At 46.4% G+C, this 26,406-nt stretch overlaps 1 protein-coding gene across 1 annotated transcript in view; it reads left to right on the forward strand.

Moving 5' to 3' along the window:
- Positions 1–26,406, forward strand: part of COL20A1 (collagen type XX alpha 1 chain) — a 201,261-nt gene that overhangs the window by 40,572 nt on the left and 134,283 nt on the right. The window contains exons 7-16 of the mRNA XM_082272732.1: positions 711–866; positions 1,549–1,668; positions 1,746–1,910; positions 4,249–4,413; positions 4,486–4,658; positions 10,911–11,040; positions 11,128–11,270; positions 11,341–11,464; positions 11,973–12,109; positions 17,558–17,690. Of these exons, the coding sequence (XP_082128858.1) occupies positions 711–866; positions 1,549–1,668; positions 1,746–1,910; positions 4,249–4,413; positions 4,486–4,658; positions 10,911–11,040; positions 11,128–11,270; positions 11,341–11,464; positions 11,973–12,109; positions 17,558–17,690 (1,446 nt within the window). The remainder of the gene's footprint in view (positions 1–710; positions 867–1,548; positions 1,669–1,745; positions 1,911–4,248; positions 4,414–4,485; positions 4,659–10,910; positions 11,041–11,127; positions 11,271–11,340; positions 11,465–11,972; positions 12,110–17,557; positions 17,691–26,406) is intronic.

The following is a 26,406-nucleotide window of genomic DNA, read 5'->3' on the forward strand; positions in this document are numbered from 1 at the left end:
TATTTGGAGAGCAATTCAGTCATATTACATTCTTTTGGTTTGAAAACATTTGCTCTATCTTCCTAAGGACTTGTATTACAATTTATACATTCTGAAGTGGGTGGCACCTAGCTAACTAAATTCATTTGAAGTCCCATTTGAGTCTTTGGTAACATTCTTTGATATGCGAATGGTCATTCATATCACTTCCAAGGCTTGTCTGCTGAACAGGTCTTCAAAGGTCTAGATCAGGGATCCTCAAACTACGGCCCTCCAGCTGTTGCAGAACTACACATCCCATGAGGCATTGTAAAACTCTGACATTCACAGACATGACTAGGCATGATGGGAATTGTAGTTCCTGAACAACTGGAGGGCCATAGTTTGAAGACCCCTGGTCTAGATAGCTATCTAACAGCTGGAGGTGTAAATGTCTTTTGAACACAACAGCTGTTATACAATAAGACTTCTCACAACATATACATCCACTATATCTGCTTAATCATAAATACATGTTTGATAATCATAAATAAATGTTTGATAAATAAAATGGCTGTTTCCTTTTCCCCATCAACCCTCGGGTTGTAATGCTCAACAGGCTGCAGCACTGTGAAAGCCCTGCTTGTTTTTAGTGAAAACAGAGTCGCTGAACTTGAGTTGATGGTGTTTACTGGATATTACAAGTTTTATGTTACCTTTCACTGGCTCATATTGTTTGTCCCTGTGGACAGGGCCGGTACACCATTGTGACACCACACTGGAGTGGGACATAGTTCTCCTGGTGGACAGTTCTTGGAGTGTGGGACGCGCCAACTTCAGACTGGTGAAGAACTTCCTGTGGGGGATTCTCAGCCCCCTCCACATCTCTAAGGACAAGATTCGAGTTGGTAATGAGATTATGGTGGCATGGTGGGTTGGTGGTGGTAGGAAGAGACATCTGGGATCATACTAGGTTAACGAGTCCTTGATATAAGGACCTGGTTGGTGCAGTTGTAAAAAAGCAGAGGATAGTAGATGGACAATTGAAGTGTATCTAAAGCAAAAACGGTTTTGTTTAGTTTTGGATGGAGTGGGTAAAGCTAAGAAAAAAGAGGAAGGTAGGTGAGACATGGGGAATGAGTCGGGATTTGGGATCTGGAAAGCAGAATACAAGTTTTTGTTTTTATATTACCTTCCCACAGTTACCCCATAGCAGAGTTTGGCCTGGACTGGGGGAGAGGGGTGATGGGGTTGGGTATTCCATCATAACCCAACAAGACTCTATTGCATTGGACAATGATGCCAACTCATCATGTTTTTAGTCGCTCGGGGGGTTGGGGCTAGGGGGTTAAGACTGGCTAGGCCCATTATGAATCACTAGAACGACTGAAAAGAATTAATCCGATCCATCCAAAATGGGTTGTGATGATGCAACACGCTGCAAATGTACAATAAAGTACATTACAGTGCATGTGATATTCCCAGTATGAACGAGCCACGGGCATCAGCATTAGATCAGGTCATGGCAAAAGTCTCAATGTCTGTCAATGCACACATCATGGATTTTGTATTTCACACTGCCCCCTACAGGTCTGTCTCAGTACAGCGGAGAACCACAGACTGAATGGGATCTGAACTCTTATTCTACTAAAGCAGAAGTCCTGGAGGCTATTAGAAGGGTGAAGTATAAGGGAGGAAACACCTTTACAGGTATAGACACAGTTTTTTCTTCTATTGTGGTGCTGCATTTATGACCCTGTATCACTATATATCTCTTGCGTGGGTAGGTATGGCTCTCACCCATGTCCTGGAAGAAAATCTCAGAGCTGCATCAGGGGCCCGGGCCCAGGCTGGCAAAGTACTGGTCCTCTTAACGGATGGAAAGTCCCAGGATGATGCCATCACAGTGGCACAAACCCTCAAGGAGGCCGGAATATACATGTTTGCTATAGGTAAGGGCAAAACAACCAAATAAACCTGGCTACTCACTATAAATCTTTTGTACAATTGTCTCATACAACTTTCTTTTAGATTTGCCAAAACTGTATAATATGAGGTCAAGCCTAAATACTTTCAATTAGTATGCAGTCAGGCCAGCCCTTCTACTACATAGTTGAAGGTAAATCTAAAGGAAATTGAACAACAGAAGTTGTATAATGTGTATCCAACTTTAGAGTGGAGCAGGGTTAGATCATTTGTTGGGTTCCTAATACTGTCCGTTGACCGCACAGGTCTCCAGCAGGGACACAAACAACATTAAAGCGGTTGTAAACCTAAAATAAAAAAATAAAAAAACTGCAAGACAAAGGCATAATGAGCTAGTATGCATCGCATACTAGCTCATTATGAATTACCTTAGAACGAAGCCCCGACACGGACCCCCGGACACCGCTGCGGGCGCTGACATGATCCCACGGCGTCTCTTCCGGGTTCGGCGCCTCCGGCGCTGTGATTGGCCGGAGCCGCGATGACGTGCGGGAGTAATTTTCCGGCAAGCTCCCGGCAAGGGAAGCTGAAGGTTCACCGGAAACCTTCAGAGCGCATGCGCCGCTCGCGTGAGCAGCTGCATGCACTGCAAATATCTCCTAAACCATGCCGGTTTAGGAGATATTAATTGTACCTACAGGTAAGCCTTATTATAGGCTTACCTGTAGTTAAAAGTGAAAAAAAGCGGGATACTACCGCTTTAAGGACCTGACAGAAGTTCTACCCCTTCCCCACGCCTTCTTTTTCACATTTATTACCCTTTATTATCCTTCTTTTCATTATTCTTTTTGCCACCTACCTGGCCCCATCCTTTAGCTTAAATTTTAGCGGTTGATATTGGTGACCACATGCAGGGCTGCCTTTAAAAAACCATGAGGCCCCGTACAGCCTACCTAACAGCCCCCCCCCCCCAACTTGCCTCCCCACTAAAATCATAATTAGTGGACACAAATATACAATAACTTTCAAAATGCCTGCTAAATCTAAAAAATAAAAATTAATTATTAAATTAAATTAATAAATATAATTCTGTGTGTAAGTGAGGTCTTGGGGCTCATTCACAAAGGTGAATGTACAGTGTGAATTTCAGTTTTTTTTTTTAATATGACTGTTTTGCAGGCAGCCTATGTTACACTATGGGGTTGCATCAGCTGTATGCACACAGCCGCAGGTCCTAATTTGACAGGTGTGCGGATGCAGGTGTACGGCCCCAAACACAGACAGAGTACATTCGGGGCCACTCATCCACACCCACACACTTATTAAATTAGAACCTGCGGCTGTGTTCATACAGCCGCTACATCCTCATAGAATTAACAAGCGGCTCCCGCCCACTGCACAAATAAACCGCTCATTCACACTGTATAGATCTGAGAACCCATGTGAATGAGCTCTTCATTTTTTTTAATAATTTTTTACAATTTGTGATTTTCTACATTTTTTAGATTTTTTTCTTTAACAATGCTGTTGGGTGGGGATGTTGGGTGAAATATCAGGGGTCTAAATAGACCTCTGACATCTCTCCTTTGAGGCTGAGAAAGGAATGAAGGACACAGATTCTTCAAATCCTTTCTCTATAGCCTCAGCTGCACTGAAGACAAATGAACAGAGGACAGAGGCTCCCCTCCATTCATAAACTGAAGCAGAGTAAAGACACTTTACTCTGCTTCATTTTTGAATGAACACAAGAGCGATCGATACCAGTCGCTCACTGTGTCCAATACATGAAAGGAAGGGGCCGGTAAATTACATATTTACTGGGCCCTTCCCCCACTCTCCATCCCCGTGTACACACAGCATGGAGGGCAAGGGATTGGTCTGGGCACATGGTGGGGATCAGATGTGGGCAACACACGGAGGGGGATTGGTGCGATGGGAGGACAATTACAGAACAATGACCTGTATCTGTGTCTCTCCCTCCAGCAGCTGAAAGCCTGGTGGGAGGAAGAGGGGGAGAAATCAGCTTTCAGCTGCTGGATGGAGAGACTCAGATACAGTACATCATTCTGTAGTTGTCCTCCTGTCCCGCTGTACCACTCACCCTGCTGTCAGGGTCCCCTTGTGTGCCCAGGCCCCCTACAGGAGGCTCAGTTGTACCCCCCTGACCACATGTATGCATAGAGATAGCCCTGGAGCGAACCCATTGTCTACTTTATCTTCCAGCTTAAAGAAACCTCAGTACCTACAGGGAAATGTATATATATTTTTTCGTTATGTAATTCCACTACGACGTGCCATAAAATCTCGGGTAACAAAATAAGTTATTCATTTTCATTGGGTAAAAAGTTTCTCTTCACTTCTCAGGGGTGAAGAATGCAGATGAATCAGAGCTGAGAGAAATAGCGTCTGAGCCCACCGACCTGACTGTCCACATGGTAGCTGACTTCCCGATGCTCAGCCCCCTGGTGGGAGACGTGTCCCGGGCGCTATGCATGCGGCTGAAGGATAGACGGAAGGAGGTAGACATCGGTGAGGATTGAGTTCATTGTGAGGTGTTCGCTGGCCTCCATACAGATTTCTCACTACTGCGTTTTCATCCAGGGTTGCAGAAAGTGGTCGCACCTGTCATCATGGACCCGCACCCCAGCCCCACCCACCTGGTGGTATCCGATGTAACGGCAAGGAGCATGCGCGTGTCCTGGACACCTCCACAGCAGCCCGTCCGCAAATACCGTATAGTCTACTACCCATCTCGTGGTGGGACGCCTCAAGAGGTACAGTGAGGGCTCTCCTGTAAAGGTAGAAAATTTATTTTCTCACCAACAGCCGTCTTGTACAAATACGTAGTGGCGGCGAACCACACGAGATGCTGAGCACCACCCTTCTGGTGCTGTTCCCCTGCACTCACTGAATTCACCACAAGATGATCTCAGTCTTCCAACTTGAATGATGCTGGAAGACTGAGGAAATAGTTATTAGTGCAGAATGTCATGGGACTGCCCCCACAAGAGGGCATCACAGTGGCACCCTGCACTCAAAGTGTATTGGTGCAGAGAGTGGTGCTGATGTCACCTTGCCCTTTGTATCATTGAGGACCGCCCACTGCTTGCAGAAGACCTAAAGAGGACAGTGTACATCATGTGACTGACCTAAAGACATGTGACGTACACCTGCTGTGCCCTTTATGAGGGGCCCATTCTTTGGTTTGGCAAAATCCAGATACACCATGGCCACAGGCCTTTCTCTATTTGCAGTAGATGAAAGCTCAGTTCCCTATAGAATGTTAACAGATTGGTCTGGCAAGAATGCTCTTTCATGAATTCATACTTGTTACTACTATTGAATTTGTTTTCATAAGCAAATTCTTGATAGTCCCTTATCACCCCCTCCAATAGTTTACATACTATTGATGTTAGGCTGACTGGTCTATAGTTTCCAGGTATTTATCTTGGCCCTTTTTTAAATAATGGTCTCATGTATGAAGGGTTCTCCGGTCCCTGCATTGAATTCCCAGGTTTGTACACCTGTTGTATTCATTATAAGGGGCTCCCCATCTCTATGCTGGGTTTCTGGGTCTGTACACCTTATGTGCTCATCATGGGGGGGGGGGGGGCCACAATCCATGTACTGTGTTCCCAGGTCTATACACCTGCCAACCCTCCCTGGGCTGAGTTCCTGGGTCTGTACACCTGCTGTGCCCATTTGAGGGGTTCTCTCCATCCATGTGCTGAGTTCCTGGGTCTGTATACCTGCTGTGCCCAATATGAGAAGCTCCCACCATCCCTGTGCTGAGTTCCTGGGTCTGTACACCTGCTGTGCCCATTACGAAGGGTTTCCGCCATCCCTGATCTGAGTTCCTGAGTCTGTACACCCTCTGTGCCCAATAGGAGGGGCTCCTATCAACGCTATGCTGAGTTCCCAGGTCTGTACACCTGTTGTGCCCATTGTGAGGGGTTCCCATAATCCCTTTGCCGAGTTCCTGGGTCTATATAGTTACATAGTTACATAGTTAGTGAGGCTGAAAAAAGACACAAGTCCATCCAGTTCAACCTATGTGTGTGTGTTTGCTTTTAACCGTACATTGTATACCCCTGTATGTTGTGGTCTTTAAGGTGTCCATCCAATAGTTTTTTGAAACTATCAATGCTCCCCGCTGATACGACTGCTTGCGGAAGAGAATTCCACATCCTTACCGCTCTTACAGTGAAGAACCCCTTACGCACTTTAAGGTTAAACCGCCTTTCCTCTAGTTTTAGTGAGTGGCCACGTGTCTTATTGTATTCCCTTACTCTAAATAGTTTGTTCCTTATGCTAGGGTCGCCAGTACAGTATTTGTACATTGATATCATATCCCCCCTCAAGCGTCTCTTCTCCAGAGAGAACAAGTTCAGTGCTTGTAGTCTTTCCTCATAGCCGATGTCCTCCATTCCCCTAATTATTTTTGTTGCCCTTCTCTGGACTTTCTCCAGTTCCAGCACATCCTTCCTGAGGACCGGTGCCCAGAACTGGACAGCATACTCCAGATGTGGCCGGACCAGAGTCTTGTAGAGTGGAAGAATAATCTCTTTATTTCTGGAGTGAATCCCCTTTTTTATACAACCCAGTATTCTGTTGGCTTTGCTTGCAGCGGCTTGGCATTGCATGCCACTTCCAAGCCTGTTGTCTACCAGTACCCCCAGGTCCCTTTCCATCCTAGACTCACCCAGAGGTTCCCCCCCTAGTGAGTAGCTTGCTTTCTGGTTTCTGGCCCCCAAGTGCATTACTTTACATTTTTCTACATTAAATCTCATCTGCCATGTAGTTGCCCACCCCGTTATTTTGTTCAGGTCTGCTTGCAAGATTTCCACATCCTGCATAGAAGATATTGGCATGCCTAATTTAGTATCATCTGCAAATACTGAGATTGTACTAGATATCCCCTCCTCTAGATCATTTATGAATAAATTAAACAGGATTGGTCCCAGGACAGAACCCTGGGGGACCCCACTTTCCACACCCGCCCAATCCGAGTACTCCCCATTAATCACCACCCTCTGTACTCTCCCCTGGAGCCAGTTCTCTATCCAGGTACTCACCTTATGGTCCATACCTACCTTCCTTAGTTTGTACAGTAATCGTTTGTGGGGAACGGTGTCAAAGGCCTTTGCAAAGTCCAGATACACCACATCCACAGGCTTACCTTTATCTAAGTGGCAGCTCACTTCATCGTAGAAGGTTAATAGATTGGTTTGGCATGAACGATTTTTCATGAATCCATGCTGATTACTACTTATAATACCGTTTTCATTACTAAAGTCTTGTATGTGGTCCCTTATCATCCCCTCCAAAATTTTGCAGACTACAGATGTTAGGCTGACCGGCCTATAGTTACCCGGGATATATCTCGGCCCCTTTTTAAATATTGGTACCACGTTGGCTTTTTTCCAATCAGCTGGCACCATACCCGTCTGTAAACTATCCTTAAAGATCAAGAATAATGGTCTGGCAATCACCTGACTGAGCTCATTTAGAACCCTTGGGTGCAAGCCATCCGGTCCCGGGGATTTATTTATGTTAAGTTTCTCTAGTTTAGCTCTAAGTCTATCCTCTGTTAGCCATGGCGGCACTTCCTGAGGTGTATTATTTAGTTCGGCCTTACAAGCGGGGTTCGTGTAGCCCCCCGATTCCTTTGTGAAGACTGAAGAAAAGAAATTATTTAACACTTCTGCCTTTTCTCTGTCCTCAGTGGCCATTTTTCCTTTATCATCTTTTATGGGGCCAATGTGTTCTGGCCTCGCTTTCTTACTGTTTATATACTTAAAGAATTTCTTGGGGTTCTTTTTACTCTCCTCCGCTATATGTCTCTCGTGTTCTATTTTAGCCGCCCTGATTTCATCTTTACATTTCTTATTACACTCTTTGTAATGCTTAACCACTTAAGCCCCGGAAGATTTTACCCCCATTCCGACCAGGGGGTATTTTGCGATTCGGCACTGCGTGACTTTAACGGAGAATTGCGCGGTCGTGCGACGCTGTACCTAAACGAATTTGGCGTCCTTTTTTTCCCACAAACAGAGCTTTCTTTTGGCGGTATTTGATCACCTGTGCGATTTTTTGATCACGCGCTATAAACAAAAAAAGAGCGTCCATTTTGCAAAAATAGCAATATTTTTCCCTTTTTTTTATATGAAATTCCCCCCAAAAAAAATGTAAAAATCAAAATTTTTTAAAATTTTCGGCCAATTTGTTTTCTGCTACCTATGTTTGGTAAAAAAAATCGCAAAAAGCGTATTTTGATTGGTTTGCGCAAAAGTTATTGCGTTTTACTAACTAAGGGAAAGATTTTTGTCATTTTTGGTGTTTTTTTTTTTAACGCGTAATGGCGGCGATCTGCGATTTTTTTTGCGGGACTGCGACATTGCGGCGGACAGATCGGACCCTTGACTGACATTTTTGACAATTTTGGGGTTACCAGTGACATTTCTACAGTAATCAGTGCTATACATATGCACTGTTACTGTAAAAATACACTGGTAGTGAAGGGGTTAACTTTATTTGAGAGGGAGGGGCTGTGTGTGTCCCTAGGGGCGTGATTCTAACTGTGATTGGCTGGGGCTTCAGCTGTATGCAGAGTGATCAACGGATCTACATAGTAGATCCAGATGATCAGCTCTCATACAGCGAGGAGAATGACAGGCAGCTTGTTTACACAAGCTGCCTGACTTTCTCCCTCTCCCCCGCCGATCGCAGAGTGGCCGGCGGACATCGGGTCCGCCGGTCACACGCGCGGGGGGGTCCGTGACCACTCGGGAGCGGGAGCGCGCCTCCGGGGGCGCGCGCTCGCTCCCTAGACCCTCACAAGCTAGTGACGTAGCCCTACGTCACTTTGCCTGTGAGGGGCTGACCGCCGACGTAGATAGTCGTGCGGCGGTCGGCAAGTGGTTAAATGCTGCCAATGACCCCTCAGTCTTGTATTTTTTTTGAAGGCCTTTTCTTTAGCTCTAATATACATTTTTATGTTGGAGTTTAGCCACCCAGGGTTTAGTTTTGCTCTTTTAAATTTATTTCCCTGTGGAATGCACTGGTCCACCCCCTTGTTAAGTATGCTCTTGAAGCACTCCCATTTTTCCTCCGTGTTCTTTGTTCCCAGGGTTCTATCCCAATTGATATTTTCTAACAGCGAGCGCAGTTTAGGGAAATTGGCTCTTTTGAAATTCAGTGTCCTTATATTACCCTTGTGTTTCCTATTACTGTAATTAATACTGAAACCAATTGACCTATGGTCACTGTTCCCTAAGTTGTCCCGTATTTCTATATCCGTGAGCATGTCTGTATTGTTGGTAATCAGTAGGTCAAGTACCGCATTGTTTCTTGTCGGTGCATTCACCATCTGACCCATGAAATTGTCCTGCAAAACATTTAGGAACTGCCGAGCCTTGGCTGAATGCGCGGTTCCTTCTGCCCAGTCTATATCAGGATAATTAAAGTCCCCCATTATAATGACATTTCCCATCCTTGCTGCCAATCCTATCTGTAACATGAGGTCCACCTCACCCTCCTCCCTCTGGTTTGGGGGCCTATAGCATACGCCCAATATTACCTTCCCCACCGTGCCTTTCCTTTGAAGCTCTACCCATAGGGATTCTGCCTCGTCCATAGCTCCATTATTAATATCATCCCTCATATTTACCTGTATACTGTTCTTAATATACAAACATACCCCTCCCCCTTTTTTACCCTCTCTATCTCTGCGATAAAGGGAATACCCCTGAATGGTCGCCATCCAGTCATGAGAGCTGTCAAACCAAGTCTCAGTTATCCCCACAAAATCTAAGTCCTCCTCAAACATCAGCAGCTCCAGCTCTCCCATCTTGTTGGCCAGGCTTCTGGCATTGGTATATAAGCCTCGTAATTTTGATGTTTTTAGGCTGCTCTCTTGATTTTTCCCCGTACCCACCCTGGGTATAGGGGCTCCGAACACCCTACCGCTAATGCCCCCATTTCTGCCCTCTGAAACTTGCTTTCCACTGGCTAATTCTACATCTGTACCCTCCCCCCCATTCCCTAGTTTAAAAGCCCCTCTATACACTTGCTGTGCCCATTATTAGGGGTTCCCATCATTCCTTTACTGAGTTCCTGGGTCTGCACACCTGCTGTGCACAGTATGAGGAGATCCCACCATCCCTGTGCTGAGTAGTTCCCAGGTCTGTACACTTGCTGTGCCCATTATGAGGGATTCCCACCATCCCTATGTGGAGTTCCTGGGTCTGTACGCCTGTTGTGCCTAATATGAGAAGCTCCCACCATCTCTGTGCTGAGGTCCTTGGTCTGCTAACCTGCTGTGCCTATTATGAAGGGTTCCCACCATCTTTTTTAGAATATTATATTTATTGTATAATATGGAGAATGTAACAGGAGGAGCTGTGGCGCACAATGATGTGCCACGTTCCTTTGCCGTGTTCCTGGGTCTGTACACCTGCTGCTGTGTTCATTATTAGGGGTTCCCACCATTCCTTTACTGAGTTCCTGGGTCTGCACACCTGCTGTGCACATTATGAGGAGATCCCACCATGCCTGTGCTGAGTTCCTGGGTCTGTACACCTGCTGTGTCCATTATGAGGGGTTCTCACCATCCCTGTGCGGAGTTCCCGGGTCTGTACACCTGTTGTGTCCAATATGAGGAGCTCCCACCATCCCTGTGCTGAGCTCCTTGGTCTGCTCACCTGCTGTGTCTATTATGAAGGGTTCCCACCATCTTTTTAGAATATTATATTTATTGTATATTATGGAGAGAGGAGGAGGAGGAGCCGTGGCGCACAATGGAGTGCATGGGGAAGCCCAAAACCCCCAGATGGACAGGAACAGAGTCAACCATAGGATCTCACTGTTGAGTACCCAAGACCTATAAGAAGTCAGGGTCTGACCCAGCCCACCAAGCTCCATAAATAAATAAATAATAACCTTTGTGTGCGCTTGCATTTAGTATCTCCTGTTTTCTTTACATCTGTACTTGGCATTCCATGGTGCATCCTGTCTCTCCTTTACAGGTGGTCTTGGAAGGAGATTCCACCTCTGCCGTCCTTAAAAACCTAACCGCCCGTACCGACTACCTGGTCTCCGTCTTCCCCATCTATGTCAGTGGCGTGGGCTCCGGACTCCGTGGAATCACCTCTACCTGTAAATAGATGACCGTGGATACTTCATATGTGATGACCTACTGTGTGTCACCCCGCCATTCTCAGTATGTTCCCTTCTCTCTTGTAGTACCGCTGTCTGCTCCCCGTGAGCTCTCAGTAGACCAAGTCACCAATTCGTCCTTTGAAGTCCACTGGCAGCCATCGGAAGGTGCCTCTTACTATATAGTGACCTACTCAGTGGAGGCTGGCCATGGGGATGAGGTGAAAGAGGTAAAGAGGTGACTCCAAAAATGTAAGGATGCCTGCACAAGCAACTTCACTCCTAATGTTTTCTTTGCAGATTAAAGCAGGAGACACAAAGGTCCTCATCTCTGGCTTGTCCCCAAATACCACATATAGCGTGACTGTGGTAGCTGCAGCTGGAGAGGAGACCAGTGACCCGGTCACCATACAGCAGATCACCGGTAAGTGCTGACTACATCCTACCCAGCTTTAAGAATTAATGGTGATATTAAAGAGAACCTGTCAGCAATTTTTCCCAATTACATAAAGTTTTGCTTCTGCTGGAGTCAGCGAAAGAACCATTAGACCCCGTTCACACTGGGGCGATGCTACTTGCCGGGGCGACCTCACAGGTCGCGGTGCGCAGCTCGCACCGCAACCTCGGAGCGGCCGGCACGGACTTCATATCATTGAAGTCAATGCAGGTCGCTCCGGGTCGCCCCAAAGAAGCTCCGGACCCTTTTTCTAAGTCGGAGCGACTTGTGTCGCTCCTATTAGAATGGGTCCACAACTTCTCTATGGCAGGCGACCTGTCAGGCGACCAGGTCGCCTGACAGCTCGCCCCAGTGTGAACGGGGTCTAAAAGGTTGATTTTTCCACTGCTATCTACTTGTCATATATGAATTGTAAGCCTATTTTTTTTTGTTTGGAAAGGATGTTTTAGGGCTTGTCATGCCTTTTGTCTTGCAGAGTCCACACGGCACAGTCTACGGTTCACCAATGTCACTCACAGTAGTGTCACTGTGTACTGGGAGGTGGCGCCACCTTTTGGAACGATCCAGCACATCTCGTACACATCTGACGCAAGCAATGCCATTGCTAAAGAGGTGAGTGTTGGCGTAATTTTGCCCTCTAGAATGGGGGGCAGTGTTTATTTTCCTGGTTCAGGCAAACACAGCCATGACTGAGTGGCCACGCATAGGAACAAAAATGCTAATCCCTGTAGGTGTGGATGGCAGATAGAAGCCTAAAGGCACCCAAAACCCTTTTGTTCCACAGACTGTTTATGCCTCGCAGCCTTTTTATATAAATAGTGCTTTGCTGCATTTATAGAGGATCACATTTATTCTGGATTTCTGCCTGAGTGGAAGGCTGTCATCTTTATTTAAATGATGCTAAATCAAGTGACAGGGAGTCCCCTTCAAGTAAAGGAGATGATATGAGAACCCCATGTAATCCCCGCTCATGGAATTATCCACCCCCGGAGGTGGCACCGCTCACATTGTGAGTCACCCAGCTTCTGGAGGTGAAGGGTGATCCCCGCTTCTCCTTCCAGATGGAATCCTTCGCTTCAACTCCTTCCAGCACAATATATTCCTCTGCTGGGTTCAGTGTTTAATGTGCATGTCAGATCCTTCATGTATCCACCTAGAATTATTTTTACTGATTCCTCTGTTATATGGAATGAGGTTTCTTTCCCCCTTTTTGTCTTATTTTTTTACTTACTATGACCTTTTGGCTTTATCTACCAGTGTTCTTCTACTGGCTGCCTACATCTTACATTGCCATCAATGGATGGTGCAGCTCACAGTAGTCCCAGGAGAGGAGCAGTCTTTCCTCGCCTTTCCTAATTTCCATCTTGTTCCATCATCGTGTCTGCTTCGCTCTTTTCTGCTCCTCTCCTCTCTACTCTACTCCTCTCCTCTGTTCTGTACTTCTCTACTTACCTCTCCGCTCCTCTCCACTCTTTTCTGCACTTCTCTCTGCTTTTCTTGTGATCTCTTTGCTTCTCTTCTTTTCACCTCTCCTTTCTGTTCCTCTCATTTCTGTCATCTCTCTGCCCCTCTTCCCTACGCTTCTCGTATCACCCCACTGCTCCCCTTCTTTCCTCTCTGCTTGTCTCCTTACCTCCCTGCTCCTCTCTTCTCTCAAATCTTTGCTCCTTTGCGCCTCTCTTCTCTGTTCCTCTCCTTACTCTTATGCTCTCTTCTTGTCTCCTCTTATCTCTGTTCCTCTCCTTTCTACTTCTCTCTTAGCCTCTCTGCTTCTCTCCACTTTTCTTATCTTTGCTCTTCCCCTCTCGAATCATCCCCTTTGTGCTTCCCCCTCTCCACTCCTCTCCTTTCTGCTCCTCTTTTCTCTGCTCCTCTCCTCTCTTCTTTGCTCCTCTCTGTTTCTCTCAACTTCTGCTCCTCTTCTCTCCTTTTTTCTAACCTCTCTGCAGTGGCGTCACTAGGGTTAGTGTCACCTGGAGCAGTAAAACATGGTGTCACTCCCCCTTCTATGTTTCAAGCAGCTTAACTAGGGAGGGGGGGGGGGGGTTCCCTATCCCGCCCTCGGGGAGACAGTCTTAGTTCCCAATGGGGCCTCCTTTGGGGTGGGAGGATCCCTCCGGGTTCTTCCCTTTTTTCCTTTTTTTATGAAGCTGCCATTGGATTTTCAATGTATATCCTAACTGTTTAATGTTTGACTGCTACCGTTCGGTTGTTTGCCTAGGGTCTCTTGAAATGCAAGTTTGTGTTCTTATGTCCTTGATGCTTGTACTCTTGTCTATTATTTTTCAATAAAAATCTTTGAAAGATAAACATGGTGTCACCCCCCCTCCCCCAGTCATTTTTTTCCCATATAACACTGCATATACTGTAATGGCAATAGTAGTTCCGTTAACAACTATCAAGCAACTAGCAAGTTTAAATAACAATATCATTAAAGAAAAATACAACTCAAAGTTTAAACTTTTGTGCTCTGAGCAGGCCGGTAATTTATTTTAAGTGTTCACTTCTCCCCCAGTTAGTCCTGCCACAGTGCTCTGTCCTGCCGCTGTGAAGTGATGGGGTAGACACTGGGCAGGCTAGCGCATCGGGCTCTCTCCTGTCTAGCCTGCCACAGTGCCCTGCAGGGGCAGCACAAGGTCACGGTGCGCACCTAAAACTGGCCCCTGTAAATGATGTGATTGGTGCCAGCACACCGATCCATGCACTGTCATGGATTGGGGTGACACCATCGAGGTTGGATATCACTTCGTAACGTTCATGCGTTTTTGTTTGTGGATGGATTTACAGCTGCAGAATTATTACACTCAGTAGCCTTGTAGAGAATCTGTTGAACAACATATCCAACTCTCAGGACTTCATCACCGTGCACAGCCTGTTATATACTATATATATATTGATAGATGTTTAATGGAGGGATAGAGTATATGAGGATATATAGATGAGAGACAGGCTATTGTATGGTGAGCACTAGAAGTAGTATTAGGAGAGTTGCAGGTGATGGTAAAGCAGATAGGTTCTGATGTCAAGTATAGTGCAGATGGTAAGAGGACACAGATGGAGTATACTTAGACAGAGTAACCTAGTGCAAGGATAGTTGAAGGTAGTCCCAAGAGCTAACAGTCTATGCAGATGATAGTGAATAGATAGATACAGATAGTCTTGGTAATTGCAGTAGATGACAATAGGAGATTGGTTAGCAAGAATCCCCTGCGGGGTACTTATCACTTAGATAGGTTTAGGAATAACAGTGTCCGTTGGAGAGGGGTGATCCCGTAGCGAGATACGGATCACCAGCGAGGTTTCCGGCTTCAGTTCAGCAAGGAAGGTATGTCAGCAGCTCCGACTTCTCAGGCGTAGGTGCGATGAACATGTGGGTTTGAACGAGCGATGAGTGAGAGCAAACCGGCGATTGAAATAGCCGCTCATAGCGGCGCTCGGCAATGATGTCATCCGGTCTTAAAGGTATATGCGTCCCTTGTTACACAAGATGGGACACAATTAGGAGAGGAGAAATATGGAGACAAGGGTACCAGAGGTACCGGAACATTACACACTTCCTATTTAAAGGTGTCACCCCTCTGGCGGGTGTCACCAGGGTGCAGTCCGCACCCCCATTGCGACGCCACTGCCTCTCTGCTCCTCTCTTTACCTATCTGCTCCTCTCCTCTCTTCTTCTCTGTTCTCTATTCTTCCCTCTCCTCCCACATCTTCTCTTCCCTTCTTCAGTCTGCTCCAGTTGGCTTCTGCCTGCTCCTTTCTAATCTGCTTCTCAACCTCCTCACCTACCTTCTCATTCCCTCCTATGTCCAGTGTGCCCTTCTATCATCTTCTGTTTTTTCTTCTCCTCTTGTATTTACTCCTCTACTCAATATTCTCCTCCCCACTTCTCTGCTATCCTCTTCTCCTCCCCACTTCTCTGCTATCCTCTTCTCCTTTCCACTTCTCTGCTATATTCTTCTCCTCTCCACTTCTCTGCTATCCTCTTCTCCTTCCCACTTCTCTCCCTTCTCCTTCTTCTCTCCACTCCTCTCTTCTTCCCCTTGTACATCTGCCCTTCCCATTCCTTTTAATCTTCCCTGCTATCTGCTCTTTCCCTCTTTTTCTCTCCACTCCTATCTGCTTCTCTACTATTCTCCTCTCCTCTCTACTTGTTTGCTTTTCTTCTCCCCTCCTCTTCTCTCTGTTCCTCTCCACTCATATCTGCTGTCCTCCTGTTCTCTCCGCTCCTCTAAAATTCTCCTCCCATCCTTTGCTTTCATATTCTCTCCTTCCTTCTGCTCTCCCCATCTCCTCTCTGCTGTGCTTCTTCTATTCTCCTCCCCTCCTCTACTTTCTGCCCCCCTCCTTTCATCATATTTCCTCTCTGCTCCTCTCCCATTTCCTCCCCTCTCTGCTCTTCTGCTATTCTCCTCCCCTCCTCCTCTTTCTGCTTCTCTCCTTTCATACACTCCTCTCCGCTTCTCTCCTATCTCCTCTCCCCTCTGCTGCATTGCTTTTCTCCTCCTCTTTCTGCTTCTCCCCTTTCATACACTTCTCTCCTATCTCCTCTCCCCTCTGCTGCACTGCTTTTCTCCTCCCCTCCTCCTCTTTCTCCTCCTCTCCTATCATCCACTCCTCTCTGCTTCTCTCCTATCTCCTCTCCCCTCTGCTGCACTGCTTTTCTCCTCCCCTCCTCCTCTTTCTGCTCCTCTCCTATCATACACTCCTCTCCGCTTATCTCCTATCTCCTCTCCCCTCTGCTGCACTGCTTTTCTCCTCCCCTCCTCCTCTTTCTGCTCCTCTCCTATCATCCACTCCTCTCTGCTTCTCTCCTATCTCCTCTTCACTGCACTACTATTCTCCTCCCCTCCTCTTCTTTCTGCTCCTCTTCTGTCATCTTCTCTCCTGTCTGCTCCTCTACGCTTTTCTGTTCTTTTTCCCTCCTCTCCTACCTCCTCACCCCTCTGCTATTCTTCTCTCCTCCTCTCCTTTCTGCTATTCTCCTCCCCTCCCCTCCTGTCTGCTTCTCTCCTATTATCTTCTCTTCTCCTCTCCCTGCTCATCCCCTCTCTGCTATTCTTCTCTTCTCCTTTCTACTTCACGCCTATCATCTTCTCTCCTCTCTGCTCCTTTGCTAGTCTACTCCACTCTTCTCCTTTCTGCCCCTCGCTTATCATCTTCTCTCCTCTCTGCTTCTCTCATATCTTTTCTGCTCCTCCTGTCAGCTTCTCTATTGTCTGTTCCTCTCCTATCTCCTCTCCTCTTATATCTTATCTCTGCTCCTCTGCTCTTCTCCTTCACTTCTGTCTTTTCTGCTCCTCTCCTATCTCCTCTCCTCTCATATCTCCACTCTGCTCCTCTGCTGTTCTCCTTCACGTCTGTATTTTCTGTTCCTCTCCTGTCAGCTTCTCTTCTGTCTGTTTCCTCTCCTATCTCCTCTCACATCTCCTTTCTGCTCCTCTGCTCTTCTCCTTCACGCCTGTCTTTTCTGCTCCTCTACTATCTCCTCTCTCCCTATATCTCCTCTCTGCTCCTCTCCTCTCAGATCTCCTCTCTGCTCTTCTGCTCTTCTCCTTCACTCCTGTCTTTTTTGCTCCTCTCCTGTCAGCTTCTCTATTGTCTGCTCCTCTCTTTATCTCCTCTCCCCCTATATCTCCTCTCTGCTCCTCTCCGCTCCTCTACTCTTCTCCTTCACTCCTGTCTTTTTTGCTCCTCTCCTGTCAGCCTCTCTTATGTCTGCTCCTCTCCTATCTCCTCTCCCCCTATATCTCCTCTCTGCTCCTCTGCTCTTCTCCTTCACTCCTGTCTTTTTTGCTCCTCTCCTGTCAGCCTCTCTTATGTCTGCTCCTTTCCTATCTCCTCTCCTCTGCTCTTCTCCTCTCCTTTCTGCTCTCGCTTCACCTTCACTTCAATAGTAATTGCCCCAAAAACCATACTAAGCTCCCTTTAAATCGGGGGTTACCTGCACATGTTTGATTTTTAATTGGCCCATAAGTGTTACATCTGACTAAAATAGTAAAGTGCGTGAGCTCTTCTTTTTGCCGTTGTATCTGATTGTGCCCCCCCGTTGTCTCCTTTCAGGTGGAAATCCCTGGTGGCAGCTCCTCGGTGAACCTAAAGTCCCTGATCTCTCAGACTCTGTATAACGTCACCCTGGCCATGTCACACAGCGGGATGAAGACTTTTCTCCATCTGACGGGAAACTTTACCACCTGTAAGTGCCAAGATCAGAATAAGGAACCACGCAGTCACAGCCGCCCGGTGCCTGTTCTGTCCGAATGATTGGCGCTGCCACGGTGCTGCCGGAGTGGTGCCCTCGGCTGTCAGCTGGGTTTGTCCTCGCTCTTGCAGAAATGCCATGTGTGCGAGGGAAAGTCTTTAGTCAGGGCAGATCGGCCAATTAGTGTTAATTACAGAGCCCCGGAATGTCATTCTTAATGGCAGATCCGCCGAGCGTGGGGGGGGCAGAGGCGTTTTTGCCCAAAGTTGGCGGTGACATCTGGCCGGCTGCTCCTCTGTTGCTGTTATTTGTTCCAGTTTGTGCCGCCTGACCTCTGCGCCGATAATTATTATTCTGTCACTGGTGCCAATTACCGGACATGGTGGCTCAGAGGGCTCCGTCCACCTTCGCTGACATTGTTGCGGTAACCGGCGTGAGTCTCCCGGGGCGGCTCCTACATTCGCTTCTTTCTAGCACTTCTCTGCACTTTTAGGCCTGGACTTTTTATCCTCTGGCAATAAAGTCATGAATGGGGCTGAAATTCACCCATCTACAGAATATTAACCACTTAAGCCCCGGAGGATTTGGCTGCTCAAAGACCAGGGGGTATTTTGCGATTCGGCACTGAGTGAATTTAATGGACAATTGCGCGGTCGTGCGACGCTGTACCCAAATTAAATTGACATCCTTTTTTTCCCACAAACAGGGCTTTCTTTTGGTGGTATTTGATCACCTGTGCGATTTTTACTTTTTGCGCTATAAACAAAAAAAGAGCGACAATTTTGAAAAAATAACAATATTTTTCCCATTTTTTTATATGAAATTCCCCCAAAAAAATGTAAAAATCAAAATTTTTTAACATTTTAGGCCAATTTGTTTTCTGCTACATATGTTTGGTAAAAAAAATCACAATAAGCGTATTTTGTTTGGTTTGCGCAAAAGTTATTGCGTTTACTAACCAAGGGAAAGATTGTTTTAATTTTTATTGTTTTTTTTTTTTAACGAGTAATGGCGGCGATCTGCGATTTTTTTTTTTTGCGGGACTGCGACATTGCGGCAGACAGATCGGACCCTTGACTGACATTTTTGACACTTTTGGGGGTACCAGTGACATTACTACAGTAATCAGTGCTATACATATGCACTGTTACTGTAAAAATGGCACTGGCAGGGAAGGGGTTAACTTTATTGGAGATGCAGGGGTTAAATGTGTCCCTAGGGGCGTGCTTCTAACTGTAAAGGGGTGTGGCTTTTCATGTAACCACAGAGACATACGATCCTACATAGCAGGATCATATGATCTCTGCAGTTACACCAGGGAGAATGACAGGCGGCTTTGTTTACATCAGCTGCCTGCCTTTCTCCCTCTGCAGCGGACGATCGCGAGTGACCGGCGGACATCGGGTCCGCCGGTCACACGCGCGGACATGTCAGGAAACGAGCGGGGGCGGGAGTGCGCCTCCGGCGGCGCACGCTCGCCCCCTATTGGCTCGTGGGCGAGGGACGTATATATACGTCACTTTGCCCAGGAGGGGCTGACCGCCGCAGTAAATGTACTTGTGGCGGTCGGCAAGTGGTTAAATGTATGGAAGGCTTCGCTATCTGAAAAGGCAAGCATGTGGCTGTGAGCACTGAGCTTGAGAAAGGTTCCAGCTCTGCTATGCCCTCCCTGGCTTCATGCTGATTCCAAAATGACGACTCAGAAAGTACCCAAGTAGGTGGATCATGCATGACTGCCAGGTAACTAGCATTTTCAGGAGTCTAGTAATGGCAACTTCTAGATATTGGGGAGTGAAGAGTGCCTAGTATAGATAAATCCAACAAAAAGCCAGCAAGTCGGTGCTTCTTCTTAAAAGATCCTTTTTTGATGCACTACAGCAAATACAATGTCCATAGATGCTAACACGTTTCGGCCTCAGCCTTCCTCATGGCCTCATGTCTATGAGCAAGGCTGAGGCCGAAACATGTTAGCATCTATGGACATTGTATTTGCTGTTGTGCATAAATAAAGGATCTTTTAAGAAGAAGCACCGGCTTGCCGACTTTTTGTTGCATTTATCTACAGTGGACTGGTTGGCCTGAGCACCGGCACTCTGTCTTTACATCATTTAAATGGCGGTAGAGCTTTGGTGAATCTTATAGTAAATGCAATGCTTTTTCCCTGGCCATGTTTCCTCTAAGAACTACATAGGGCTTTTGAGATGTGTTTGCCGTGCGTTCTCATTGACATGTGGGGAAATAAATGCAATGACCTTAAGCTCCAAGGCCCCCACCCCCCCCCCAAACAGGCCTTCCTCCATCCCCTAAAGCCCCCACTTCCAGCCATGGTACCCTGCACTCTGTCTGTCCTCAGTCTTACAGTATGGGTGACCCTGGGTGTCGTTTAACCCAGAAGATCGAGGACACCTTGTGCCTGAGAAGGAGTATTGCATGAGCGAACTCCAGATTGAAGGTGAGTGTTGCAGCCACAGATTTATTTATTTTTTTAAACTTCCAACAAGGGGGGGTAAAAAAAAATAAAAATTTGGCACAGAATTCAGCTATAAAGTGTATGTATAACAGTTTTGTACATATTTTATTTCTTGTTTGCTATTGTAAGGTCTTTAAAAAATATAAATTGTAGTTTCCCCCCCCTTTATTCAACCCCTTCCCAGCCAGCCTAGGTGTCCCTTTAACTGGGTCTTTATGCCTGTGGGGGGGAAGTAAGAAGGACTGCTGATCATGGGACAACTGTGATTGGCTGTCCGAGGGGGGGTCACATGATTGGGAGCCGGTGTTCCGTGAGAATTACCTACCCGTGAGAAAAACCTACCCTCCTCACTTCCGGTTCACGGCAGTGTGTGTAACGCGAGCAGTTACATTAAAACAGCTGTGCTGCACTATGAGTCATCTCCGCTCCTGTCCCGGTCACTACCCTGATCTTGGATAGTAAATATAAAAGCGGCGGCGGCTGTATGAAAAGATAAATCACGGAGCCTAGTGCCGCTTTTATATTTACTAGCCAAGATCAGGGTAGTGACAGTGACAGCAGCGGAGATGACTCATAGTGCAGCACAGCTGTTTTAATGTAACCCCCGCGCGGGTAGGTTTTTTTCATGGACACCGTGATCGTTTCCTACTAGTGCGCATGCGCACTAGTCTTATCCTCAGCTCTTCCATTAGGTATCCGGGGCTGTGAGCATGCGCACTGCTGCGCTGCTCAGCTGTTCCTGGCAGGAAGTGACGAGGGTAGGTTTTTCTCACGGGGTAGGTAATTCTCACGTTACACCGGTCCTGCTGGCTACCAATCATCGCTAGAGACTGGGAGTGGTTTGTGACAGCTTGGTCACTGTACTGGAAATGCACAGTGGGCACGCTCTCGGCACAGAAACCTTGGCCGTCAATGGATACATGTGTGGCATATGACCATTAAAGCCAACCCTTATTGCCCACCGCTTATACACTTTATTACCAAAAGTATTGGGACGCCTGCCTTTACACACACATGAACTTCAATGGCATCCCAGTCTTAGTCCGTAGGGTTCAATATTGAGTTGGCCCACCCTTTGCAGCTATAACAGCTTCAACTCTTCTGAGAAGGATGTCCACAAGGTTTAGGAGTGTGTCTATGGGAATGTTTGACCATTCTTCCAGAAGTGCATTTGTAAGGTCAGGCACTGATGTTGGATAAGAAGGCCTGGTTTGCAGTCTCCACTCTAATTAATCTCAAAGGTGTTCTATCGGGTTGAGGTCAGGACTCTATGCAGGCCATTCAAGTTCTTCCACCCCAAACTCGCTCATCCATGTCTTTATGGACCTTGCTTTGTGCACTGGTCCATATCATTTGGTGGAGGGGGGGATTAAGGTGTGGGGTTGTTTTTCAGGGGTTGGGCTTGGCCCCTTAGTTCCAGTGAAGGGAACTCTTAAGGCGTCAGCATTTTGGACAATTTCATGCTCCCAACTTTGTGGGACCAGTTTGGGGATGGCCCCTTCCTGTTCCAACATGGCTGCGCACCAGTGCACAAAGCAAGGTCCATAAAGACATGGATGAGTGAGTTTGGGGTGGAGGAACTTGACTGATGTGCACAGAGTCCTGACCTCAACCCGATAGAACACCTTTGGGATGAATTAGAGTGGAGACTGAGAGCCAGGACTTCTTGTTTAACATCAGTGCCTGACCTCACAAGTGTGCTTCTAGAAGAATGGTCAAACATTCCCATAGACACACTCCTAAACCTTGTGGACAGCCTTCCCAGAAGAGTTGAAGCTGTTATAGCTGCAAAGGGTGGACCAACTCAATATTGAACCCTACAGACTAAGACTGGGATGCCATTGAAGTTCATGTGCGTGTAAAGGCAGACGTCCCAATACTTTTAGTAGTATAGTGTATGTGTTGCATGGGCAACAAGAGGTTACGTTCGCTAGATATAAAATATTTCTTATCATTATTATGCATTCAGCCAGAAGATGGCGGGTCTACTCTCCTTTGCACGCATTAAGAAAGAAGCCCATTGACAAAACTAAAATGAGCTATCATAGCAGTAACTCCTCCTCTCATCACTTGGCTCAGAAGGAGCTTTCAGTCAGACAAAGGGAGCTGCAAAGCAAGCAGCATCTGCTGTGCTGTCTCTTTAGATAACCCATAGTGCTCTGGTCGTGTATTAAATGTTTTTTTGGTTAAAGGAAGGTGATGTGTGGGTTATCTGCCTTTGATAGTAAAATGATGAAGCTGATGGACAATGGGTAGTTTTCTCCTATGGGTTTTATTAAGCAGGAAATCAGCTGTTGGAAACTATTGTTCCATGTTGCGCAACCTTCAGCTAAAAAAAACCATAATTTTTACATTTTGGATGGACTACAAAGGTTTTATATAGCTGTCTTTCTCACCATCGAGGATATTTCCTCTCACTCCCTGCCCTGGTGATAGGTGGTCACAGGGAAAGGAAATAAAGGGTAATCTATCCAATGAGGACATAGGCAGCCATAAAAAAAAAACACTCATTTGTTGAGTTATATCTGCCATGCTTTGTTGTGGTCTATGTCACTTTGCAGAGTTCCCCTTACTTTCTGTCCCCATCATAGGTGGTCACCAGGACAGGAAGTGGCAGGAATCTCCCCAATGGGGACACAGACAGAAATAAAGGGTTCTGAGTTGTTTTTTTTTTGTCTGTGGTTCTACTTTAAACACGCTCTCTTTTTTTTTATATTCAGGGAAACTATTAAATCACACTTAAACTGTTTTACCAAAATGATGTCATTTCTGCTTAATGATCTTTTAATGCGATGATGTGAGCGGCGCAGAATTCTGCTGAAACATTCATAATATGCTACGCTGAGCCTGTTAAAGATTTACTAAACATTAATGGAGTGTTTGTCTGTTTAATGCATTTCTAATAACTTCGGCGGATAAATATTTAAATGTTTTAGGTTAGCATGACTGGCAGTGTTTAACTTGGATGTAAACCTTAATTGATTGACATTTACTTTCCCAAAGTAGTGTGCATTATAAACGGTTGCTGGTTTGCTTAATAAAATACGCTGTGCGGCTTTTTTCATCCTTTGTTACTGCTCAGTGCTGTTGATCTCCTGCAGCCTCTTTGCAGCCACTTCCTGTCGGCTTACACTCCATCAATGGCATGCCATTTCTCAGCGCAGGTTTCATGGTGGTGAAAACAATGAACCATATCTGGGTAATGTGTAGTGAAACAGCCACTTGTAGTCTCCATTGGAAAAAATGTGTGAGAGTGTGACAACACAGGAGCAAACAAGAGCGTTGTCACCCTACAGCAGGAAGTGCTTGAACAAGGACCTTCATGGCAGGATCACCAGGGTTTATTATATTGAAAGCTGCAGATTTAAAAATATTGAAATTGGCTTTTGAAATGTTAACCTGTTGGTTTCCACATAACGCATACAGTATCTGGAACGGCAATGAGGACGGGCTTTAACGCCCACACCCCATACCGGTCCCTGGCCACAATGAGTGGAGCGGGCAGATGACAGGTCCATGTCCACTCAGCATATGCAGAGCAGACACAGGCACAGCCCGCTCTACTCTATGGGCCCTCAAATCAAATCCGCCCAGACAGTAGGGGACAGATTCCCCTTCTGTTATATTTAATTGGATCGGATTGGAGATAGGCGGGTGTAAACTGACACATCAGAGGGTCCGATTGGGTCCACCTGAAAAACAGACAGGCGGACCCGATCGGACCGATCATGTGAAAGGGGCCTAAGGCTGCTTTCACACGGATGCACTGCGGTTTACCTGGACCTTAACTGACCTCAATCTTCACTTTTTCCTCAGGATTCCTGCAGGCATCGCTGGATGCTGCTGTCCCCCAGGTGGGTATAGCTGGTGGCTGCTGCTGGCTGTCCTCCGAGGCTTTTACTGTTGGTGGGTACTGTTGGTGGGTACTGCTGGTGGGTACTGTTGGCGGGTACTGTTGGTGGGTACTGCTGGTCGGTACTGATGGCGGGCACTTTTGGTGGGTACTGCTGGCGGTTACTGTTGGTGGGTACTGTTGGTGGGTACTGCTGGTCGGTACTGATGGCGGGTACTGTTAGTGGGTACTGCTGGCTAGTTCCCGACCCATTATTCCAGAGCATCAATGTTACAGGAGTCGGTGCTATACAGAAAGCATGGGCTCTGCTTCCTCTAGTGCCTGCTCCTTTCTTCCCACTGATGCTTGGGGATCCGCAATCTGGACTTACCGAGCCGCCATCCTAGAGCAGGAGGTGACACCAGGATCCTGTTGGGGGGGCACCAGAATGGGGCTGCTAACGGGAATGGCGTTCCTGCTGTGGAAAAAGTACTGGAATGACATTTTTATGCGTTCCTGCAGGACTCGGGCCCTGATTAGAGGCAGAGTTTTGTGTGCACCAAGAGCGTGTCCTTCCCACACAGCCGATCACAGATCATGGTAAAGAGCCAATCACAGTGGCTCTTTACCACGTGATCAGCTGTGTCCAAACAGGATTTGCTAGTTATTGGCATTCCTCTCCTGATTATCAGTGCATCCCCCACAGTGCCCAATAGTGCTGTGAATCCATGTCAATCAGTGCCCATCAGTGCTGCCTGTCATTACCTATCAGTGCCACCTATTAGTACCCATTAGGCAAGTAAAGGGCTGCATCCCGCCCCCAGGCTGCAGTTTGGAGACCAGTGCCCCCTACTTGTAGAAACACGCAATCTTTCTTGGGAGGGGGTATAAAGTCCCAGCTGCCTTATTCTTGTGAGGGTGACTTCAAGAAAGTGGGCAAGGTCATGAAGGCGAGTTTTACCATCTTCACTGTCATTGACATTACCACCCTGCCAAGGTGTCCAAATCCGTCTTTCCCAAGTCATCTCCATCTTGATACAGAAGCCTTGTCTTTTAGGCTTTTAGCCAGTAGCAGGGTGGTACAGAGAGAGACTGATAGAAGAAGAAGTAGTCAGCAATGAAATGACAGGTCCTCTTTCACATGACATATTGGGTTGTGATATATCACGCTGCAAACCTCATGGCCAGCAAACCCTAAGAAGAACACCGCTGATTTCAGAGCCTCCTACAGACGAGAAGCAAATATAGAACAATAAAGCTTCACATCAAAGTTCTATAAATGTCAAATCTTAATTTCTCTATTGCGCAGAGCGGCGGCTGCTGGAAAAGTTATTAGTGCCTCTGAGTGTTTCAAGTGCACTTGTCTTATACGTCTTAACACTTCCAGCTCTCACAGCCCACATAGATATTTCATATGGAAATTTTTCTTCTATCTTCAAACAAAAATGTCACAAGTATTTAATAAGGAAATCATTCTCTCTGGACAATAGGCAGTCAGAAGAGTTAGCGATGGCTCTTTGGTCAGGGAGGGTTACTGAACCTTGCCTATTACTCTTTCGTCATTGATGTTTTGGCTTTTATGCTTTAACCACTTAAGCCCCGGAAGATTTTACCCCCTTCCTGACCAGGGCCTATTTTGCGATTCGGCACTGCGTGAATTTAACGGACAATTGCGCGGTTGTGCGATGCTGTACCCAAATGAAATTGACGGCTTTTTTTCCCCACAAACAGAGCTTTCTTTTGGTGGTATTTGATCACCTGTGCGATTTTTTGATCATGCGCTATAAACAAAAAAAGAGCGACAATTTTGCAAAAATATCAATATTTTTCACATTTTTTATATGAAATTCCCCCCAAAAAAATGTAAAAATCAAAATTTTTTAAAATTTTAGGCCAATTTGTTTTCTGCTACATATGTTTGGTAAAAAAAAAATCGCAAAAAGCGTATTTTGATTGGTTTGCGCAAAAGTTATTGCGTTTACTAACTAAGGGAAAGATTTTTGTCATTTTTATTGGTTTTTTTTTAACGAGTAATAGCGGCGATCTGCGATTTTTTTTTTTTTTTTGCAGGACTGCGACATTGCGGCGGACAGATCGGACCCTTGACTGACATTTTTGATACTTTTGGGGTTACGAGTGACATTACTACAGTAATCAGTGCTATACATATGCACTGTTACTGTAAAAATTACACTGGCAGGGAAGGGGTTAACTTTATTGGAGAGGGAGGGGTTAAGTGTGTCCCTAGGGGCATGCTTCATACTGTGATTGGATAGCAGGACCGAGTGATCAGTGCTTTTACACAGGGAAGAATGACAGGCGGCTAATGTAAACAAAGCCGCCTGTCATTCTTTCCTCTCCACCCGACGATCGTGAGTGACTGAGGTCACACGCGAGTGAGGTCACAC

The sequence above is a fragment of the Pelophylax lessonae genome, assembly GCF_965119305.1.
Source record: "Pelophylax lessonae genome assembly, chromosome: 11".
Taxonomy (NCBI): Eukaryota; Metazoa; Chordata; class Amphibia; order Anura; family Ranidae; genus Pelophylax; species Pelophylax lessonae.